Raw genomic sequence first — 21749 nt, forward strand, 5'->3', positions numbered from 1 at the left:
AGGCGCTGTGGGGAGGAAGAATTTCCAGCTGCCAAGTCAGCCTCTTAGATCAATTTCTTTTTTTTTATTTCTATTTTTTTTTTTTTTTTTTGAGACGGAGTCTCACTCTTGTCGCCCAGGCTGGAGTGCAGTGGTGTGATCTTGGCTCACTACAACCTCTGCCTCCCAGGTTCAAGCAATTCTGTTGCCTCAGCCTCCCGAGTAGCTGGGATTACAGGCGTCCGCCACCACGCCCGGCTAATTTTTGTATTTTTGTAGAGACAGGGTTTCCCCATGTTGGCCATGGCTGGTCTCGAACTCCTGACCTCAGGTGATCTGCCCGCCTCAGCCTCCCAAAGTGCTGGGATTACAGGTGTGAGCCACCGCGCCCGGCCTCTTAGATCAATTTCTTCATGCTTAAAATGAAGGAAACGTGAATCATTGATAAGGTGTCCCCTCTTTAAGAAAGCACGAGATGGTTTATCAGGGCCTCTCTTCGCAGGCTGCGGGGCCTCATCCACAACCCTGGTCCTTGCTCAGCCAGGTGCAGAGGGCAGGGCCACGTGGGACCCCCGTCTCCAGGCCCCCTCTCCAGCTCCGGTTTCTTTCTTTCTTTTTTTGAGACGGAGTTTCGCTCTTGTTGCCCAGGCTGGAGTGCAGTGCTGCGATCTTGGCTCACTGCAACCTCCGCCTCCCGTTTCTTTCTTTCTTTTTTTGAGACGGAGTTTCGCTCTTGTTGCCCAGGCTGGAGTGCAGTGCTGCGATCTTGGCTCACTGCAACCTCCGCCTCCCAGGTTCAAGCGATTCTCCTCCCTCAGCCTCCGGAGTAGCTGGGATTACAGGCACGTGCCACCACGCCCGGCTAATTTTGTATTTTTAGTAGAGACGGGGTTTCTCCATGTTGGTCAGGCTCGTCTCGAACTCCCGACCTCAGGTGATCCGCCCGCCTCCGCTTCCCAAAGTTCTGGGATTACAGGCGTGAGCCACCGCGCGCGGCCCGTCTCCCATTCCTTGTCCTCCCCAGGGGAAGTGTCTGAGGCCGCAAAGAGATGGAGTGGGGGGTCCTCGTAGACACCCAGGCGGACCCTCCGCCAGGCCGCGGCTCCTGCAGCCGCGGTTGGACTCAGTCCCCCGGGAGTCCAGCTTTGAGGCCCCGGGCGCCTCCAGCAGAGCCGCTTGGCGCTGTCATCCTTGAGTGTTTTTCCCGGAAAAGCTTCAGTGAGGAGAGAAACTTACAGGGGCCAACAGAACCCCAAAGCGTAACCCCCAGATTTGGATTAAACTGCTCCGTGATTTTCGTCAAGTGAGTTTAAGGCATGATCGCGCCACTGTGCTCCAGCCTGGGCGACAGAGCGAGACCTGGCCTCAAAAAAGGAAAATCAATCAATCAATCAATCAATCAATCCCCGCGCAGGGCGACCCCACGGGTCCGCAGTGGCACCAGCCACGCCGCCTTCAGCCCCCACGTCTTCCCCCGGCCCGGCAGGAGGGTGTCCGGCGCCCCGCGCTCAGGTGCAGGGAGCGGGGCCAACAGGGGAGCGGGGCGGGCGGGGTCCGGGGCCCGCAGCGCGCGGCGGGGAAGGCTCGAGTCGAGGCCCCGCAGCTCCCGCCCTCCCCCGGCGGCTCCGCGGCCCGAGCTGGCTGTGGGATGCCCGGGGCGGGTTCTCATCCCCCAGGCGCCCGCCCCCGCCTCGGGGAGCCGCTGACGTCAGGGAGGCGAAACCCAGGAGGAGAAGAAGAAGAAGAGGAAGAAGAAGGGGAAAAGGCGCGAGAGCGGAAGGGGAAACTTGATTTTTCCTCTGTCTCTTCGGGGCCGCGAGGAAGGGTCGGGGCGGACGGAGCTCGGGGCATGTGGGACCCTCGCGCGTTCGAGCGGCGCTGGCGGGCCGAGTTCCCCGGGGCGGAGGCGCCGGTCCCGAGGCTGGAGTCGGTGCGGGACGCGGAGCGGGAGCTGGAGCGCTGCAGACTCAACCTGGAGCGGCTGCAACAGGTGCTGGCGGAGGAGCGGCTCAAAGCCTCCCTCCTGCAGGCCGCGCTGGCCGGGGGCGGCGGCGGAGACTCCGGGGACCGCGGGCGCCCCGACCCCGAGGCTGAGTCTCCCCGCGGGGACCCCGGGCGCCCCGACCGCGAGGCTGAGTCTCCCCGCGCGGACCTGCCCGCCGGGCCCGGGGCGCCCGGAGAAGCGGGCGGGGGAAGGAGCTGGGCCGACGCCGTCCACCAGCAGCTCCTGCAGCCGCAGCTGCGGTTCCGGGCCCGGGAGGACGACGCGCCCCTCGGGGACCCCCACGCGGCTCCCGGCACGGACGAGGGGGGCGACGGCAGCGACCACGACTTCGAGATGGTGGATTTCAACGAGAAGTTCGTCCTCAGCCACTGGCTGGTGGCCCCTTGCCGGTTCGGGACCCGCGAGGAGGCGGAGAGGCCGGGGCGGGCGTGCAACCCCCACCGCTGGATGCACCTGATCCCCGGGGGGCGGCGGCCGCAGCGGGGGACCCGCGACCTGGAGCAGCCGGAGGCCAAGGACCGCCCGGGCTCGCCCCTCGCCACGGAGGAGACCCGCAGGCGCGAGCACCTCCCCGCGTGGAGGCGCCAGAGGTTCCTGCGGGTGCCGGAGCGGGACTCGCCCGGCCACAGCTCGCCGGAGAGAGACAGCGACGGCAGCCGGCACAGCTCTGACCGCGAGGACGGCTTCTCCGCAGGTGGGCGCCCCTCTCAGACCCCCGCTCCCCGCCGCGACCCCCCAGAACCCCCCTAGACCCCGCCGCGCGCCCCCCACCCCGGGCTGCTGGGACCCCTTCCTGGCCGACTCCGCGGCCCTGTTTAACCTCAAGCTCGGGGCTGGGGAGCGGGCGGGAAGGAGGGGGAGCTGCGCCTCTTTACCCCAAAGCCGCTTGTGGAACTTAGAAAAAACGTGCAAAGCGACGTTAAGCTCGGGCGACTCTATGAAAATGAACTTGTGGCGGCGGCAGGGGTGATGGAATGGGGCGTGTGGCCGGCCCGTGGGAGGAGCCCGAGCCCAGGCCTCAGCCTTTCAGCTCTGGCCGTGACATCCCTCACCCTCCTCCCTCCTGCCCGACCCCGCCGGATTCCTTCGCACCACCGGATACTGTCACCCTTCTGTCTGTCACCCCTCTCTGCACACACTCCAGGGGCTTCGCATTTCCCGGAAATTCCCGATCCTTCTGAGCTCCGCTTTCCTAACCGTGGAAGGCCGAACCTTCCACTCAGTTTTCTGAACTTAGTCTTGTCTTCTCCAGGCTGCTCTGTGTGTTGGGGCCACATGCAAACTTCACGGAAGGTCCATGGCCCGCACCAGCCCCCTCTGCGGACTCGTTTTCTTCTTAGAAGGCGGCGCCTGGCCTCTTGGCTTTCTAGGAGTCTGGGAGCAAGAGAGGAAGGGGAAGGCTTAGGCCCGTCTAGTTTTCCAGCTGGCCTGGTGCCCAGAGTTCATGTCTAGTCCAGCGTCTTCATTTGATAAAAGAGGAAACTGAAGCTCAGAAAGATTAAGTGCTCGTTGGGGTGAGCTGAGACCTTCACCGGGTCTCCTGTCATCTCTCTCCCCTCACATCTGCTCTGTTTTCTGAGGACAGGGCCTGGTCTTAGTCATCTTTGAACCCCCTTCTGGCGGTATGCACGGTGCCTTGCAGCAGTCAAAGCTCAATGAATAATGGCTGAATAAATGATTGCCTGGAATTGAGCGTCCACTGAGCTCTTTCTAGGTCAGGGAATGGGAATGGGGCTAAGGAGGAGAGGTCAGGTGGGGATGGGGGTGGCGTGGGAGCCCCTTGCTGTGTCTGCGAACTGTCACGGTCTCCTCAGCCACGCGGAAAGCAGGACACTGGTGGTGTCTGGTTGGGTCAAGCTGCAACAGGAATTTAAGATGCCTTCCTGCTCGGTGAAGGAGGGAAAAAATTGATGCTGGGATTGTTCCAAAATCTCCATTATTAGATTTTATCTGGATGAGTTTGCATTTGAATGAAAAACTGTCCACTTTGCTAAAAGCACATTTGGAAGGTCCATCAAGTCATCTGTTTTGATCAATTACACTTATTCATTAGCAAAGATTTGCTGTGTTTCCCACAGGCAATGCTCTTGCCGCCCATGCTGGTAACATTTTTATATGTCTCTTTAACTTAAGGGAAGAGCCTGAAGATTTCACCTTAGTGCCAAGTTCCAAATGCCCTTGGTGGAGGCTACCCAAGTGGCCCCAGATGCTTCAGAGCTGGCTCCAATCCCATCTCCCCCCAGACCCACATCCATCACCCTCCCCAGGGTGCCCAGCACACTAGACTTTTCCCAGGGAATGATTTTTTTTTTTTTTTTTTTTTTTTTTTTTTGAGACGGAGTCTTGCTGTGTCGCCCAGGCTGGAGTGCAGTGGCGCAATCTCGGCTCACTGCAAGCTCCGCCTCCCGGGTTCATGCCATTCTCCTGCCTCAGCCTCTCCGAGTAGCTGGGACTACAGGCGCCCGCCACCACGCCCGGCTAATTTTTTTGTATTTTTAGTAGAGACGGGGTTTCACCGTGGTCTCGATTTCCTGACCTCGTGATTCGCCCGCCTCGGCCTCCCAAAGTGCTGGGATTACAAGCGTGAGCCACCGCGCCCGGCCGCCTAGGGAGTGATTTTTATTTCTGTGAGTCGTCGCCTGTCTCCCTTAGGACACTCTAGCACATAGGGCACCTTGATGCACGTTAGAAATCGGCGCTGCCCCTGGGAATTGCAAAAGATGCTCCCCTCTGGGTGGACCAATGATAACAAGAATCACCTTCCTCTGGACTACAGACATGAGCCGGGGCACGTGTCTAGCACTCATGGCTTTGGCTAGTGATGCCTGGGCTAGATTTCAGGCGCCATTCGAGCCCCCTCTGCAGGGCAAGCTCCTGTGGCAAACTGCACCGCTACATGTTCGGGTTCTGCCTCTGTCTCCAAAGCCTCCTCAGTGAGGAAGTGAGTGGGGTGGACCTGCACATGGTTACATGCATGCACACACATAAATGCATAGCAGCACATGTATACACATGGTACACTGCCACATACATGCATGCACACATACACATACCTGCACAGGTATACACAGTACACTGTTACATGCATACACACACACATACCTGTACACGTATACACATGGCACATGGCCACATACATGCATGCGCACATATACACACATTCCTGCACATGTATACACGGTACACTGCCACATTCATGCATGCACACGCATGCCAGCACATGTACATACATGGCACATGGCCACATACATGAATGTACACATATGCACCTGCATATGTACATACATGTGCACAATGCCACATACATGCATGGACACATACACGCACAGCAGCACATGTATATACATGACACACTGCCACATGCATGCACACACATGCACCTGCACACGTAAACACATGGCACACACATACATGCACACACACGCACACCTGCACACATATATACATTTGCACGCTAACATACATGCATGCACACCGTCACATGTACATGCATGCACGCACACACAACTGTGTATGTACATACATGTGCACAGTGCCACATAAATGCATGCACACACGTACCTGCACACGTATGTACATGGCACATGGTCACATACATGCATGCACACACATGCACACCTACACGTATACACATGGCACAGTGCCACATACATGCACACACATACACACTTGCACACGTATATACATGGCACGCTGCCACATACATGCATGGACACAGATACCTGCACATGTACATACATGTGCACACTGCCACATGTGTGCACACACAATCTAGGAGAAAGAGCCTTCAAGCATACAGGGAGGCATTAGAGTGGAGCGATTAAGGGAAGGGGTTTTCACACTGTGGGTAACAGCTCATTGAAATTAGTGCAGTTGGCAACAGAAGCACCCGGGAGGTCTTCCGTGGCCCCCTTGTCCTTTGCTGCTTCATTTTTCTCTACAGCATTCCCCAAATCACCACCGTGGATGCTACAGTTTTGCATGTGGGCCTCATTCACTGTCTCCCTCCAGTCAAATGCAAGCTCCAGGCGGGCAGGGGTTTTTCTCTCTAAAGATGAGTGCATTGGCCACGGCGAGTATTATTCTGTTTTTGGACTCCGTTTCGATTATATGGGGATGCGTATGTGTACACTGGGAGCTGATGTAGAATGTATTTCTTGCTGTGAGCTGAACAAAAAGGTTTGAAAACACGGAATTAAACCATGTTTCTGAAGCTAGAGTGCCTGTGTGATACTGGGAGAAGTTATTTGACTTTTCTGAGCCTGAGTCTCCTCATCTGTAAAATGAGGTTAATAAGCACCTCTTCTCTCCTACTGTTGATATGAGAAATAAACGGATCATATTTCTAAAGCGTTTTGGACAGGTCCTGGCACGTAGTAAGCACCCATAATGTTATTTAACCACCACTACAGGTCATTTTTCTTTGAGTTGTTTCTTTTTTGTTGAGACAGAGTCCCGCTCTGTCACCTAGACTGGAGTGCAGTGGCACCATCTCGGGTCACTGCAACCCCTGCCTCCTGGGTTCAAGTGATTCTCCTGCCTCAGCCTCCTGAGTAGCTGGGATGACAAGAGTCTGCCACTACGCCTGGCTAATTTTTGTATTTTAGATGAGATGGGGTTTCACCATATTGGCCAGGCTGGTCTTGAACTCCTGACCTCAGGTGATCCGTCTGCCTCAGCCTCCCAATGTGCTGGAATTACAGGCCTGAGCCACCATGCCCGGCCGAGTTGCTTCCTCAGAGCTTCCCACTCCCCAGTCATTCTGGATTGCAGGTAGTTTGGTTTTCTGTGATGCATGTGGCTGGGTACAATGGCTCACACCTGTAATTCCAGCACTTTGGGAGGCTGAGGTGGGAGGATTGCTTGAGGCTGGGAATTTGAGACCAGCCTGGGCAATACTGTAAGACCCCATTTCTTTCTTTCTTTTTTCTTTTTTTTTTTTTTTTGAGATGGAGTCTCACGCTGTTGCCCAGGCTGGAGTGCAGTGGTGCGATCTCGGCCCACTGCAAGCTCCACCTCCCGGGTTCACGCCATTCTCCTGCCTCAGCCTCCCGAGTAGCTGGGACTACAGGCACCCGCCACCACGCCCGGCTAATTTTTTATATTTTTAGTAGAGATGGGGTTTCACCGTGTTAGCCAGGATGGTCTCCATCTCCTGACCTTGTGATCTGCCCGTCTCAGCCTCCCAAAGGGCTGGGATTACAGGCATGAGACACCGCACCTGGCGAGACCCCATTTCTAAGAAAAAAAAAAAAAAATCAGTCAGATGTGGTGGTGTGAACCTATAGTCCCGGCTACTCAGGAGGCTGAAGTGGGAGGATCACGTGAACCCAGGAGGTCGAAGCTTCAGTGAGCTATGATTGTGCCACTGCACTCCAGCCTGGGCGACAGAGCGAGTCCCTGTCTGTCTCTAAAAAATATAAATGAATAAGAGATGTGTTTCCCCCTCCCAGCAAGGCTCTGACTCTTTCTAGAACCTTCCAGGCAGCAGGGCAGGACTCAAGGCAGAGGTCATCTTAGCTCATGAGTCTCTTTTTGTTGGATTGGCCTCCACCAGCAATCACACTCATATCTGCATTCAGAGGTCCTTAAGGTCAGGTTTTATGGGGCAATCCAGGCTTTGCCTTCGTCTCAGGGTTTCAGAGAAAGAACACGTGAGGCCTCATCTACAGAGGCCCAGAAGCAGAGGTGAAAAGGGCCATTTCCTTTCAGATGAGGGGCAGATTCCTAAACCAAAACACATTTCGGCTTTTCTGTCCACGCACGATAGCAACATCAGAGTGTAAATAAGTCAGTCTGCCAATTCGCGTAGTATCTTCCTTTTAGCACCTTGTAGCCTTGCTCGGTACCAGAGAAGTCAAAGACCAGGCCGTGTTGGTGTGGTGAGGAGTGGGGGGACGGGCAGAGCCGGGATCAGCTGTGTTGGGTGGCACGTGCTGTGAAGGCAGGCCTGCCTCTACCCAGGTGTGAGACCACGGGCCAGCCACTGACCCTTCCAAGCCTCCGTCTCTGTCAGATGGGAATAATAAACGTTGCTAACTCTGAGGGCTTACTTTTGCCAGCTCCTGTTCTGAGCACTTTATACGCTTTAATTCATTGATTCCACACAGCACCTTCAGGAGATAGGCACTGATAGGGTTTGGCTCTGTGTCCCCACCCAAATCTCATCTCCAATTGTCATCCCCACGTGTTGAGGGAGGGACCTGGTGGGAGGCACCTGGATCATGGGGGTGGTCTCCCCCAGGCTGTTGTCTTGATCACCAGGGGAGTTCTCATGAGATCTGGTGGTTTTTAAGCGTGTGGGAGGCACCTGGATCATGGGGGTGGTCTCCCCCAGGCTGTTGTCCTGATCACGAGGGGAGTTCTCATGAGATCTGGTGGTTTTTAAGCGTTTGGAAGTTCCCCCGCAGGCTTGCTCGCTCTCCTGCCGCCTTGTGAAGTAGGTGGTTGCTTTTCCTTTGCCTTCTGCGTGATTGTAAGTTTCCTGAGGCCTCCCCAGCCACGTGGAGCTGTGAGCCAATTAGACCTCTTTCCTTTATAAATTACCCAGTCTCGGATAGTTCTTTACAGCAGTGTGAACACGGACAAATACGGGTACTGTTATTATTTCCATGTTCCATGAGAATCACGAGGCCTGGAGAACTTCAATAACCCTGCCCATGGTCACCCAGCTTATAAGTAGCCCTTAGGATTTGAACCCAGGCAGTCTGGCTTCCAAGTCCATGCTTTCGAACACCAAGCTGGACCGCCTCAAATATTAGTCCTTACCTCTCAGGATAGTTTTTTTTTTTTTGAGATGGAGTCTCGCTGTCGCCCAGGCTGGAGTGCAGTGGCACGATCTCGGCTCACTGCAAGCTCTGCCTCCCAGGTTCATGCCATTCTCCTGCCTCAGCGTCTCCGAGTAGCTGGGACTACAGGTGCCCGCCACCACACCCGGCTAATTTTTTGTATTTTTAGTAGAGACGGGGTTTCACCGTGGTCTCGATCTTCTGAACTCGTGATCCGCCCACCTCGGCCTCCTGAAGTGCTGGGATTACAAGCGTGAGCCACCGCGCCCGGCCAAGATAGTTATGAAGATTAAATGCAAGAGAATATTTAAAGAGTTTAGCAGAACACCTGGTGTGGAGTGACCATGGAGGGTATTCGTGTGTCTCTCTGTGTGTGTGTGTGTGTGTGTGTGTGTGTGTTGTTATTTTTTTTTGTTTGTTTGTTTGTTTGTTTGAGATGGAGTCTTCTGAGTAGCTGAGATTGCAGGTGCCCGCCACCAAGCCCAGCTAATTTTTATATTATTTTATTTATTTTTTTGAGATGGAGTATTGCTCTTGTCACCCAGGCTGGCATGTAATGGCAAGATCTTGGCTCACTGCAACCTCCGCCTCCTGAGTTCAAGCAATTCTCCAGCCTCAGCCCCCCAAGTAGCTGGGATTACGGGTGCCTGCCACCACGCCCGGTTACTTTTTGTATTTTTAGTAGAGACAGGGTTTCACCATGTTGTTCAGGCTGGTCTTGAACTCCTGACCTCAGGTGATCTGCCCGACTTGGTCTCCCAAAGTGCTGGGATTACAGGCGTGAGCCACTGTGCCTGGCCTATTTGATTTTATTTTAAGACAGGGTCTTACTCTCCCCAGGCTGGAGTGCAGTGGCATGAACACGGCTCACTGCAGCCTCTACCTCCTAGGCTCAAGCGATCCTCCCACCTCAGCCTCCCATGTAGCTGGAACTACAGGCACGTGCCACCACACCCAGCTAATTTTTAATTTTTTTGTAGAGACAGGGTCTCAGTATGTTGCCCAGGCTAGTCTAGAACTCCCAGGCTCAAGCGATCCTCGCTCCTTGGCCTCCAAAAGTGCTGAGATTAACAGATACGAGCCACTGCACCTGGCCCTGAGACTTTCTTTTTAATCTTTGTGGGAAATGAATTTCCTACTAGGTAGTCATGTTACCTGTAACCTGATTCATCTGTAACCTGATGGGTTTTCTGCCCTTCCCATCAGTGACTAATGAGATTGTTGCTTCAGGAAGAATTCCTTGTGTTCAGTGGATGTCTGAGTAACTTAATTTGAAGGATTGAATTTTCAGCCTTAGCTGCGATAGAGTAATTTTTTCCCATCCCTGTTGTGAAGAGATATTAAGAAGCCATTTGAGGCCGGGCACAGTGGCTCACGCCTGTAATCCCAGCACTTTGGGAGGCCGAGGTGGGTGGATCACTTGAGGTCAGGAGTTCAAGACCAGCCTGGCCAACATGGTGAAACCCCGTCTCTACTAAAAATACAAAAATTATCCGGGCAGAGTGGCACATACCTGTAATCCCAGCTACTTGGGTGACTGAGGCAGGAGAACTGCTTGAACCCGGGAGGCAGAGGTTGCAGTGAGCCGAGATCGCGACTCTGCACTCCAGCTTGGTGACAGGGTGAAACTCCATCTCAAAAAAAAAAAAAAAAGATGGGATCCTCGATGGTGCTGTTACCGTTACTCTTCCTCGATGGTGTCTTTATTGTTGCTGTTATAAGTCCAGGAATTTTCAGTTGGCTAAACCAGGCCACTGCTTATATTTGAATCTCTCCAGGTAATAAAGTTTCCCAAGCCTCTTTGTTTGCCTCTTTCTCTCCTTTTTTACTTACCCCTGTCCCTACTCCAGAGGTATTTCATGTCTTCAGAGGAAGACCACCTTTCCAGGTCCCCTGGGGTCCCTGATGCTTCCCCATCAAGCCCTGTCTCTCTTGGCGTCTGCAAAGCCACCAGCTGGCTTCTTATATTCTGTTTCCTACGCAGATCCTTTCCGCCATTGCTCATTCCATCCGGCGTCTCTTCCTGTGCTTTTTCTGGCATTTGAGGAGCCCTCCCGCCTCAACTTCCCCAAACCAGCCCCTAAACCAACCCCTCCTTTAAGGGCTGATTTTCCGTGGAACCTGGAATTGGTTGATAGGGGTTTGCTGTATATGACAAAACTATAAAAAAGTAGCTTAAACAAGATAGAGGCTTATTTATCTCATAAGTAACAGAATCCCAGCGGCCAGCAGTCCGGGCGAGAGTATGGTGACTCCATGATCATCAGGAATGCAGGCTTTTCAGTCTTTCTGCTTCTCTGTCCTCAAGCTCGCCTCCTGGTCTGAAATAGCTGCTAGAGATCCAGCCATCACGTTCACGTTTCAGGCAGGAACGAGAAGAATGGGAAGAGGGGTGTAAGAGTGAGTGGCGGCTGTTGGTCTGCCTTTTAAGGCACTTTCCTGGGAAACTCTCTTGACAATTTTTGTTTTTATCTCCTTAGCCACCTCGAGCTATAAGAGAGGCTGGGAAATGTAGTATTTTATCTGGGCGTATGGCCACCTCAAGTAAAATAGGGGCTCTGTTACAAGGAAAAATAGAAGAATTGATATTGCATAGACAGCTAGCAGCCTCTGGCACAGCCTTTTCCAATGACTCCAACCCATCTTGCGGTTCTTAGAGTGGACCCCACACCACACAATTGTCTTATTATTATGCCATCTATTAATTTATTGACTCAGTAAACAAGTAACAACGGAGCCACTGCCCTGTGCAAGGCACTAGCCTTTTACATGTTCACTGTGAAGCGTTGCTGTCAAACTAAGCGGTTAGCTGATCCTTGAAAGCAGGCCCGTCGTTAGACCCCTTTTCTCTCTCATGACAATATCTTTCACATGGCTGGGCTCATGGCCGGTACTCGATAAGTTCCTGGTTGATTTTAGAATAGTCACGAAAGAGAAGCTCAGTGAAAAAAATACATTCCCTGCCTTGGTTTACTGTGCTGGAAAATGCTGGTCGTGTAAGGTTTGTTTTTAGCTTCTTCTGGTTTTGAGGAACCCACTGCAAGGAGGGTGGGGAGTGGGTCGCCTCCAAACATCAGGGCTGTGTTGTAGTCACAGGAACTCGTCCAGGTGTTGGGGCAGATTTGGCTGTTTTGGAAACTGGGCTGTGTATACCACAGCAGAATCATAGGCAGAAATCTCCGTGACCACCTGACTTTGTGTCACCGCTCTGTGTAGCTGTATTTACACCACTGAGTCTCTCCTGTTAACTTCTGCACCGCGAAGCTGCAGAGTAAATCTGCAAGTCCTTCCGCAGCGATCCTGTTCCTGCCTTCCCATGTGACGCTCGCTACAGTCGGCCTGAGATAACACCGTCTGAGGGGAGGTTGCCTGGACCTCACGTCGCGGTTTCAACTGCTGAGAAAAATGATTACTTTAAATTTTTTTTTTTTTTTTTTTTTTTTTTTGAGACGGAGTCTCGCTCTTTCACCCAGGCTGGAGTGTAGTGGCGCGATCTCGGCTCACTGCAAGCTCTGCCTCCTGGGTTCACGCCATTCTCCTGTCTCAGCCTCTCTGAGTAGCTGGGACTACAGGCGCCCGCCACCACGCCCGGCTAATTTTTTGTATTTTTAGTAGAGACGGGGTTTCACCGTGGTCTCAATCTCCTGACCTCGTGATCCGCCCGCCTCGGCCTCCCAAAGTGCTGGGATTACAAGCGTGAGCCACCGCGCCCGGCCTTTTTTTTTTTTTGAGATGGAGTCTTGCTCTATAGCCCAGGCTGGAGTGCAGTGGCCCGATCTCTGCTCACTGCAAGCTCTGCCTCCCGGGTTCATGCCATTCTCCTGCCTCAGCCTCCTGAGTAGCTGTGACTACAGGTGCCTGCCACCACGCCCGGCTAATTTTTTTGTATTTTTTGTAGTGACGGGGTTTCACCGTGTTAGCCAGGATGGTCTCGATCTCCTGACCTCGTGATCCGCCCGCCTCGGCCTCTCAAAGTGCTGGGATTACAGGCGTGAGCCACCGCGCCCGGCCACTTTAAAATTTTTATTGACACAGAGCTGGGAAGGAACTAGAGTATCCTTAGCACCTACTCTCTGCAAAGCACTAGGTTAAGTGCTTTACCTACGCTGTCATGTTTAATTTTCAGAACAGCCTCCTGTTGTGCAGATGGGGAGACTGAGGCTCTGACTGGTTTCCCAGCAAACCCAAGATCTCTTAGTGCTAAGTGGTGGGGTTATTCTTTCCTCAGTTTTAAAAATTAATTTTTATTTTATTTTATTTTATTTTTTATATTTGGGGCATGGAGTCTTGCTGTGTCGCCCAGGCTGGAGTGCAGTGAGGCATTCTCGGCTCACTGTAACCTCCACCTCCTGGGTTCAAGCGATTCTCCTGCCTCAGCCTCCTGAGTAGCTGGGATTGCAGGCATGCGCCACCACACCTGGCTAATTTTTGTATTTTTAGTACAGACGGGGTTTCACCATGTTGGCCAGGCTGGTCTTGAACTGACTTCAGGTGATCCACCCACCTCGGCCTCCCAAAGTGCTGGGATTACAGGCGTGAGCCACCATGCCTGGCCAAAAATTAATTAATTTTTATTAAGAGATAATTTATGTTGGTCAGGCACAGTGGCTCATGCCTGTGATCCCAGCACTTTGGGAGGCTGAGGCAGGTGGATCATGGGGTCAGGAGTTCGAGACCAGCCTGGCCATCATGGTGAAACCCTGTTTCTACTAATAATACAAAAATTAGCTGGGCATGGTGGCGGGCACCTGTAATCTCAGCTACTCGGGAGGCTGAGGCAGGAGAATTGCTGGAACCCTGGAGGCAGAGGTTGCAGTGAGCCGAGATCGCGCCACTGAACTCCAGCCTGGGCGACAGAGCGAGACTCCATCTCGGGCGGAAAAAAAAAGAGATAATTCATGTTTTATAAAATTCACCGTTTTAAAGTGTTTTATAAAATTCAACCTTTTGAAACGGTTATTAGAGGCCTGGCATGGTGGCTTGCGCCTGTAATCCCAGCACTTTGGGAGGCTGCGGCTGGAGGATCACCTGAGGTCAGGAGTTCGAGACCAGCCTGACCACCATGGCGAAACCCTGTCTCTACTAAAAATACAAAAATTAGCCAGGTGTGCTGGCGTGTGCCTCTAGTCCCAACCACTCAGGAGGCTGAGACTTGAGAATCTCTTGAACTCGGGAGGCGGAGGTTGCAGAGAGCCAAGATCGCGCCACTGTACTCCAGCCTGGGTGACAGAGTGAGGCTTCGTCTCAAAAAAAAAAAAGAAAAAAGAATATCTAGACACTCATGTGATCATCCCTAATTTAAACCACTGCAATCACTGAATCTTCTGCCTCCAGGCCTTTCGCTCCAGCTCCCAGCTTTTATGTTCCACATTAAATCCAAATGATTTCTTTAGCCCCTAAGTCCAATTATGCACCCCCTGCTGGCATTCTTCAATGGCTTTCTGTCACCTACAAAGTAATAGCTGAGCTCCTTAGATGCAAATGTGCCAGGCCACCCGTGATCTCCACCCTCCCCCAGTGCAGGCACCTGATACCCCAGCAATGCTGAACTGCTCATCATTTCCTGACTTACCTTTTGCACACTCTTTCAGCATTCCCATGGATACGCCCTCTCCATGTTGTCCATGTGGCAGATGGGTTCCTATTCATTCAGGTCTTTGCTGGGAGGCTGCCTCCTCTGTGAGGCCCTCCCCGACTTCCCTGGGTGGAGCTAGGAGTTAATTAGCTTTCAGATAGGAGTGAGTTTGGCAAACAACAGAAACCCTCTATCACAGTGGCTATGGTAGGCAGAGTAATGGCTCCCAAACATGTCCACATCCAAATCCCTGGAACTTGTATGTTATATTACATGGCAGAAGGAACTTTGCAGATGTGGTCAAATTGAGGACTTTTTTTTTTTTTTTTTTTTAAGACAGAGTCTCGCTCTGTCACCCAGGCTGGAGTGCAGTGGTGCAGTCTCGGCTCACTGCAAGCTCTGCCTCCTGGGTTCAAGAGATTCTCCTGCCTCAGCCTCCCGAGTAGCTGGGACTACAGGCGCCCGCCACCACGCCCGGCTAATTTTTGTATTTTTAGTAGAGATGGGTTTCACCACGTTGGCCAGGATGGTCTTGATCTCTTGACCTCGTGATCCGCCTGCCTTGGCCTCGCAAAGTGCTGGGATTATAGGTGTGAGCCACCGTGCCCAGCCTTGTTTTTTTTTTTTTATTTTGAGATGGAGTCTCACTCTGTTGCCCAGGCTGGAATGCAGTGGTACGATCTCGGCTCATTGCAACCTCTGCCTCCCAGGTCCAGGCGATTCTCCTGCCTCAGCCTCCTGAGTAGCTGGGACTACAGGCGTGAAACACCGCCTGGCTAACTTTTGTATTTTTAGTAGAGACGGGGTTTCACCACGTTGGCCAGGATGGTCTTGATCTCTTGACCTTGTGATCTGCCTGCCTTGGCCTGGATGGTCTTGATCTCTTGACCTCGTGATCCGCCTGCCTTGGCCTCGCAAAGTGCTGGGATTATAGGTGTGAGCCACCGCGCCCAGCCTTGTTTTTTTTTTTTTTTTTTATTTTGAGATGGAGTCTCACTCTGTTGCCCAGGCTGGAATGCAGTGGTACGATCTCGGCTCATTGCAACCTCTGCCTCCCAGGTCCCGGCGATTCTCCTGCTTCAGCCTCCTGAGTAGCTGGGATTACAGGCGTCAAACACTGCGCCTGGCTAACTTTTGCATTAGTCTGAGACTTTAATGGGAGGCTGGTCACATAGGCACATCCTGCTATACAACCAGCCATGGCAAGAGAAAATAAGGACCCCAACAATGAAATAAAACCAGATGCACATCATCAGTCTTGACGGCTTATGCAAAGGAAAATGATCAGCCTTACAGGATGGTTCATTGCTGCAGGTGCAAAATTATTAAATCACTAACATGGTGAGAAGGATCCTCCTTGTCACCCATGAGCCAGGTGTGTGAGGCCATGGCCGGGCGTGGTGGCTCATGCCTGTAATCCCAGCACTTTGGGAGGCCAAGGCAGGTGGACCATTTGAGCTCAGGAGTTTGAGACCTGCCTGCTCAACATGGTGAAACCCCATCTCGACTAAAAAAAAAAACAAAAATTGCCGGGCGCGGTGGCTCACGCTTGTAATCCCAGCACTTTGGGAGGCCGAGGCGGGCGGATCACGAGGTCAGGAGATCGAGACCACGGTGAAACCCCGTCTCTACTAAAAATACAAAAAATTAGCCGGGCGTGGTGGCGGGCGCCTGTAGTCCCAGCTACTCGGAGAGGCTGAGGCAGGAGAATGGCGTGAACCCGGGAGGCGGAGCTTGCAGTGAGCCGAGATTGCGCCACTGCACTCCAGCCTGGGTGACAGAGCGAGACTCCGTCTCAAAAAAAAAAAAAAAAAAAAAAAAAAAAAAAAAAAAAAAAAAATTATCCAGGTGTGGTGGCAGGCACCTGTAATCCCAGCTACTCAAGAGGCTGAGGCAGGATAATTGCCTGAACCCAGGAGGCAGAGGTTGCAGTGAGCCAAGATCACGCCACTGCACTCCAGCCTGGACAACAGAGTGAGACTCCGTCTCAAACAAACAAACAAACAAACAAACGGATAGAAAAGGATACTACAATTAAACACCATGCAAACCTATTGTGTTCCTGATGTCATTGACCTAGTAGTATATTAACTTCATCTGTGAGGGTGGAAGGCCTAAAGATCTGATTGCTCAGCTCTCTCTCTGAAAAACGCGATTTCCTTGGGGATTTTGTACATTCGGAATGTATGAGGAATTCAGAGAAGTCTAGAAGTTCACTGCAATTTTCCAAGGTCTTTGTTCTTTAGACTTGGGGGCCCATCTTGGCGACCTACTCATCACTTACAGCATTGTTTCAAATCATGAAGAAGAGACTCATCGGCGAAAGTTTGAAATCGTCCCTCTGTAATTTGGGGACAGCTGACTATAATGAGATGGTTTTGGCATGCTGACTGTTGAGCAGAAGTGTAGGTTACACACATACTTTAATCAGTATGTTCCCATGAGACTAAGGATCATTCCTCTCATTCTATACTAACAAGTCTAGAGACATTGAGTCACTGGTCCGTAGTCACACAGCTAACAAAGAACAGAGCCAGGATTGCAACACAGCTCTTTCTGGGGCCAAAGTTATTCTCTACTCCAGCTCACCACTAACCGTTAACCTCTCCAGACTATAGCTTCTTCACTTGAAAATAAGGTGATTGGACTAGATAATTTTCCAGACAGACCTAAATTTTATGGACCCCAGTAAGTTAAATGAGCTGGGACTATGTACCAAGTAAGGTTAAGATCCTGGCTTTGAATCAGAGGAAATGGGTTTGGATCCAGGCTGTAGCCACTTGTTATTTTGTGTCCTTAACCAAGTTAATTCACCTGTCTATAAGCCTATTTTCTTTTCTATACAATGGGGACCATTGTACCTCACTTGGTGTTGCAAATGTTAAATGAAATAAGGTAGCATGGGGTCTGGCATATGGTGAGCTCTGTATAAATGAAAACAGCTACTGGTGTGATGATCAAGAGCATACTGTCTGAGGTGGCGGATTACTTGAGGTCAGGAGTCTGAGGCCAGCCTGGCCAACATGGTGAAACCCCATCTCTACTAAAAATACAAAAATTAGTCGGGCGTGATAGCACGCGCCTGTAATGCCAGCACTTTGGGAGGCCAAGGTGGGCGGATCACCTGAGGTCAGGAGTTCAAGAACAACCTGGCCAACATGGTGAAACCCCGTCTCTACTAAAAATACAAAAATTAGCTGAGCGTGGTGGCAGGCACCTGTAATCCCAGCTACTCGGGAGGCTGAGGCAAGAGAATCGCTTGAACCTGGGAGGTGGAGGTTGAAGTGAACTGAGATTGAGCCACTGCACTCCTGCCTGGGCCACAGAGCAAGACTCCGTCTCAAAAAAACAAAATAAAATAAAATAAATAAGAGCACGCTGTCTAGGACCACATTGCCTGGGTTCGAATCACGGCTCCGCCACTCAACTGCTATGTGACCTTGAGCAAATTCCTCAACCTTTTTGCACCTCAGTTTTTATATTTGTAGGCTAGGGGACGATGATAATATAATATCAATAGCCAAATAAGTTGGTGTGAAGGTTAAATAAATCAATATGTGTATAACATACCTTGAACCAGACCTGACACGTGGTAACCACTCAGTATGTGTCTGTTAATTTTATGATTATCCCCACTGTTACTAGTTTGGCCATGTTTCTTGCTGAAATAGACTATAAAGGTGAAACATGGTATCTTGCTCATCTTGTTGCCTGGTCATAACCGTAATTGAAACTGGAAATCCTGCAATTTGAATAATCCAAGAGCTGGAGCAGCGAAGCATCCAATTACGGACGCGTCACAGCTGCAGCCTGCGGGGGACGGTGAGGCGGCTGCACTGTGCACTGGGGTTGGGGTCCTATTATGGGGAAAGCCTCGTTTTGTAGGCAGCTGCCTCGCCTTCTGTTTGGCTGCATAATTGCGCCTTTTTTTAAAAAAGGCGTTTTATTTTAAAGCATCTTGAGGAATCCAGATGCTTTTAAAAGCATTTTAAAGCATCTTTTTTTTAAAAAAAAAAGCATTTTATTTTTTATTATAAAACGAATTTTAAAAATTCGTTTTATTTTAAAGCATCTTGAGGAATCCAGAGCCCACTCCCGCTGACAGCGGGGAAAGCTGCCGCATGTCCCATCTCTAATGAGCCTCGACGATGCTCTGTGGCCCCACTTAGGCAGCAGGCTGGGCCGGCATCCACTGGCTCTCTGAGCACAGCCCACCATGCTGGGCTTCATTGTGGGGCTCCCTGAACACCCCTAGGATCCCCCCCACGTCTGTCCTCATTGTCTCAGAGGGCACAGAGTTGCTTCCTGAATGCCAAGCTTGTTGGTAACCTTTGTGGGCTGGCAGTGGGCACGCAGAGATTAATTATTCATATCAATGGGCTGAAGGAGCTGTTGTTCACTGAGGTGACTCCCCTTTGGCCACCAGACCCAGAATTCCCCAGGGTCTTTAGGCAGAGGACAGCGCAGTCCTTAGGGACAGCTGCAACAGCAGGGTGGCACATGGCCGGCCCCAGGCTAAGTGCAGTCTGCTGATGTGCTTTCTTTGGGCTACAGAGGGTTAAAACAAAATCGGATCCGTTTAAAACCAGGAGGCTTTACCTAGCAGTCTGGATTTCTGGCTTTTCTTGAAAGATGGGAAGATGGGCAATGTGTATGGGAGGCATTAGTCAGAGCCGATGGGCCCCTTCAGGCTGGACGTGATTTTGCCGATGGCGTCAGCTTTCCTCTGGCCCCTTTCTCCACTTCCAGTGTGAGAGGAGTGAGTCTAGTGCAGGGAACAGAGGAAAAGGAGCTGGGTTTGCGTCTGCCTCTGCCACTCACTCTGGCGTGACTCTAGGCAAATGACACAGCCCCTGTGGGCCCCGCTCTTTTCCTCTGGAGCAGGGAGTTATAACAGCTTCCCTACCTCGCAGATTTGTGAGAACTAAGCAAGCTGATACAAGGGCTGAGCCTGGCACACAGTAAGTTCTACTTAGGTGTTCAGGTTCTTTCTTTTCTTTTCGTCTTTTCTTTTCTTCTTTTCTTTTCTCTTTTCTTTTTTTCTTTTCTCTTCTCTTTTCTTCTTTTCTCTTTTCTTTTCTCTTCTCTTCTCTTCTTCTTTTCTTTTTTCTTTTCTTCTCTTCTCTTTTCTTTTTTTTCTTTTTTTTTTGAGACTGGGTCTTGCTCTGTCTCCCAGGCTAGAGTGCAGTGGGGAGATCTAAGCTTACTGCAATCTCTGCCTCCTGGGTTCAAGTGATTCTCCTGCCTCAGCCTCCTGAGTAGTTGGGACTACAGGCGCCCACCATCACGCCTACCTAATTTTTGTATTTTTTGTAGAAATAGGGTTTTGCCATGTTGCCCAGGCTGGTCTTACCTGGACTCAAGCAATCTGCCTGCCTCCACCTCCTAAAGTGCTGGGACTATAGGCGCGAGCCACACCACCTGGTCAAGAGCGATACTTTTTTTGTCTGAGTATTTTATTTGGAGAGAAATAGAACTTGGCCATTGAGCTTATATACACCGAAATAGCTGCCACATTACAGGGAAAAACTATGTACAATCAATTTTTTTTTTTTTTTTTTTTTTTTTGAGGTGGAGTTTCGCTCTTGTTGCCCAGGCTGGAGTGCAGTGGCACGATCTCGGCTCACTGCAACGTCCGCCTCCCAGGTTCAAGCGATTCTCCTGCCTCAGCCTCCCGAGTAGCTGGGATTACAGGCATGTTCCACCACGCCTGGCTATTTTGTATTTTTAGTAGAGACAGGGTTTCTCCATGTTGGTCAAGCTGGTCTTGAACTCCTGACATCAGGTGATCTGCCTGCCTCAGCCTCCCAAAGTGCTGGGATTACAGGCGTGAGCCACTGCACTCGGCCAGGATCAGAATTTTTATATTCAGATCTTAAATCTCTCCTTTATATTCTTTTAAATTGCTATTAACTGTAGACATTCAACATTGTTAGGGTAATTTAAACTTGTTAAGGAATAATTTAAATATTTTGCCTAAGTCATCCCTGGGGTGATGGTTACTCATGGAGAGGAAATATATATATACACACACACACCCCCCCTAGTATCATAGATTCCAAAAACTGATGAAAGCCAAAATAAATGTTCATTTTAGGTTGAAGGGACTTGAACTTAGCTAATCTTTAGGTTTAAGGTGGTGGGGGGGGACGGGGAAGTCCAAGTCTTGTATAACATTTCACATCGCAGGCCGTGAGCGGTGGCTCACGCCTGTAATCCCAGCACTTTGGGAGGCTGAGGCGGGTGGATCACGAGGTCAGGAGTTCGAGACCAGCCTGACCAACATGGTGAAACCCCGTCTCTACTAAAAATACAAAATTAGCTGGGCGTGGTGGCGGGCACCTGTAATCCCAGCTACTTGGGAGGCTGAGGCAGGAGAATCGCTTGAACCTGGGAGGCGAAGGTTGCAGTGAGCCGAGATTGTGCCATTGCACTCCAGCCTGGGCGACAGGGCGAGACTCCATCTCAAAAAACAAAAAACCATTTCACATCTCTCCAAAATAGAAACAACGCCTTAGACTGCCTTGTTTTAACAGTCTTGTCTCTCTGGAACCATACAGCCTGTCATCTTTGAAGAAGTGAAATCACTGTGAGGTTAAGACAGTATCTTTGCACGGTTTGCGTGCAATCTCTGAGAAGCTAGCACAGTAGGACTTAGGAGTTAAGACTGTGACCTTTGGCCGGGCGTGATGCCTCACGCCTGTAATCCCAGCACTTTGGGAGGCCGAGGCGGGTGAATCACAAGGTCAGGAGTTTGAGACTAGCCTGACCAACATGGTGAAACCCCGCCTCTAGTTAAAAAAAAAAAAAAAATTAGCCCGGCATAGTGGCATGCACCTGTAATCCAAGCTGCTCAGGAGGCTGAGGCAGGAGAATGGCATGGACTTGGGAGGCGGAGGTTGCAGTGAGCCGAGATTGCGCCACTGCACTCCAGCCTGGGGGACAGAGCGAGACTCCGTCTCAAAATAAAAAACTGTGACCTTCAAGCTCTGCAGCCTTAATTCACACCAAATAGTATCTGCTTAGTTACCTAAACTATGGCCACATCTTCCTGCTCTTTGGACGCCCCTTAGTTTGCTAGTTGAGTCTCAAATCATGGTCTTTAGGTGAATTAATGGCCGGCATATGGTTGGGAGAAAAACAGAATCTGCAGCTTCATGTCTCATCATTTCCCGGTCTGAGCTGTCTCCCGCCCTGAGCATATTACAAAATTAAGAGGTTTTAGAAGCTGAAAAGTGGAAATAACCAGCTTTCGTTTCTGGGCTGCAGCTTGTTTAGTGCCACATGTTGGAGAAAGCTCTGTGCTGCGGTTAGATGAGTTGACTCTGATTATCTGCAGCTCCGTTCAAGGATTTGTTGGGAGAATTTCACACTCCTTTAACTGTTTGGTAAAAGGGTGAAA

At 51.2% G+C, this 21749-nt stretch overlaps 1 protein-coding gene across 3 annotated transcripts in view; it reads left to right on the forward strand.

The window, feature by feature from the left end:
- Positions 1-1569: 1569 nt before the first annotated feature.
- ABR (ABR activator of RhoGEF and GTPase) overlaps positions 1570-21749 on the forward strand; it is a 223552-nt gene continuing 203372 nt past the window's right edge. Inside the window, exons 1-2 of one of the 3 annotated variants that reach the window (XM_055256620.2) lie at positions 1570-2678; positions 3237-6203. In XM_055256620.2, coding sequence (XP_055112595.2) covers positions 1628-2678; positions 3237-3436 — 1251 coding nt within the window. In that variant the 5' untranslated portion in view covers positions 1570-1627 and the 3' untranslated portion in view covers positions 3437-6203. Of the gene's footprint in view, positions 2679-3236; positions 6204-21749 lie in introns of those variants that run through there. The other 2 variants (XM_063629639.1, XM_055256611.2) reach the window with 2 other exon arrangements.

The sequence above is a fragment of the Symphalangus syndactylus genome, chromosome 20 (assembly GCF_028878055.3).
Source record: "Symphalangus syndactylus isolate Jambi chromosome 20, NHGRI_mSymSyn1-v2.1_pri, whole genome shotgun sequence".
NCBI lineage: Eukaryota > Metazoa > Chordata > Mammalia > Primates > Hylobatidae > Symphalangus > Symphalangus syndactylus.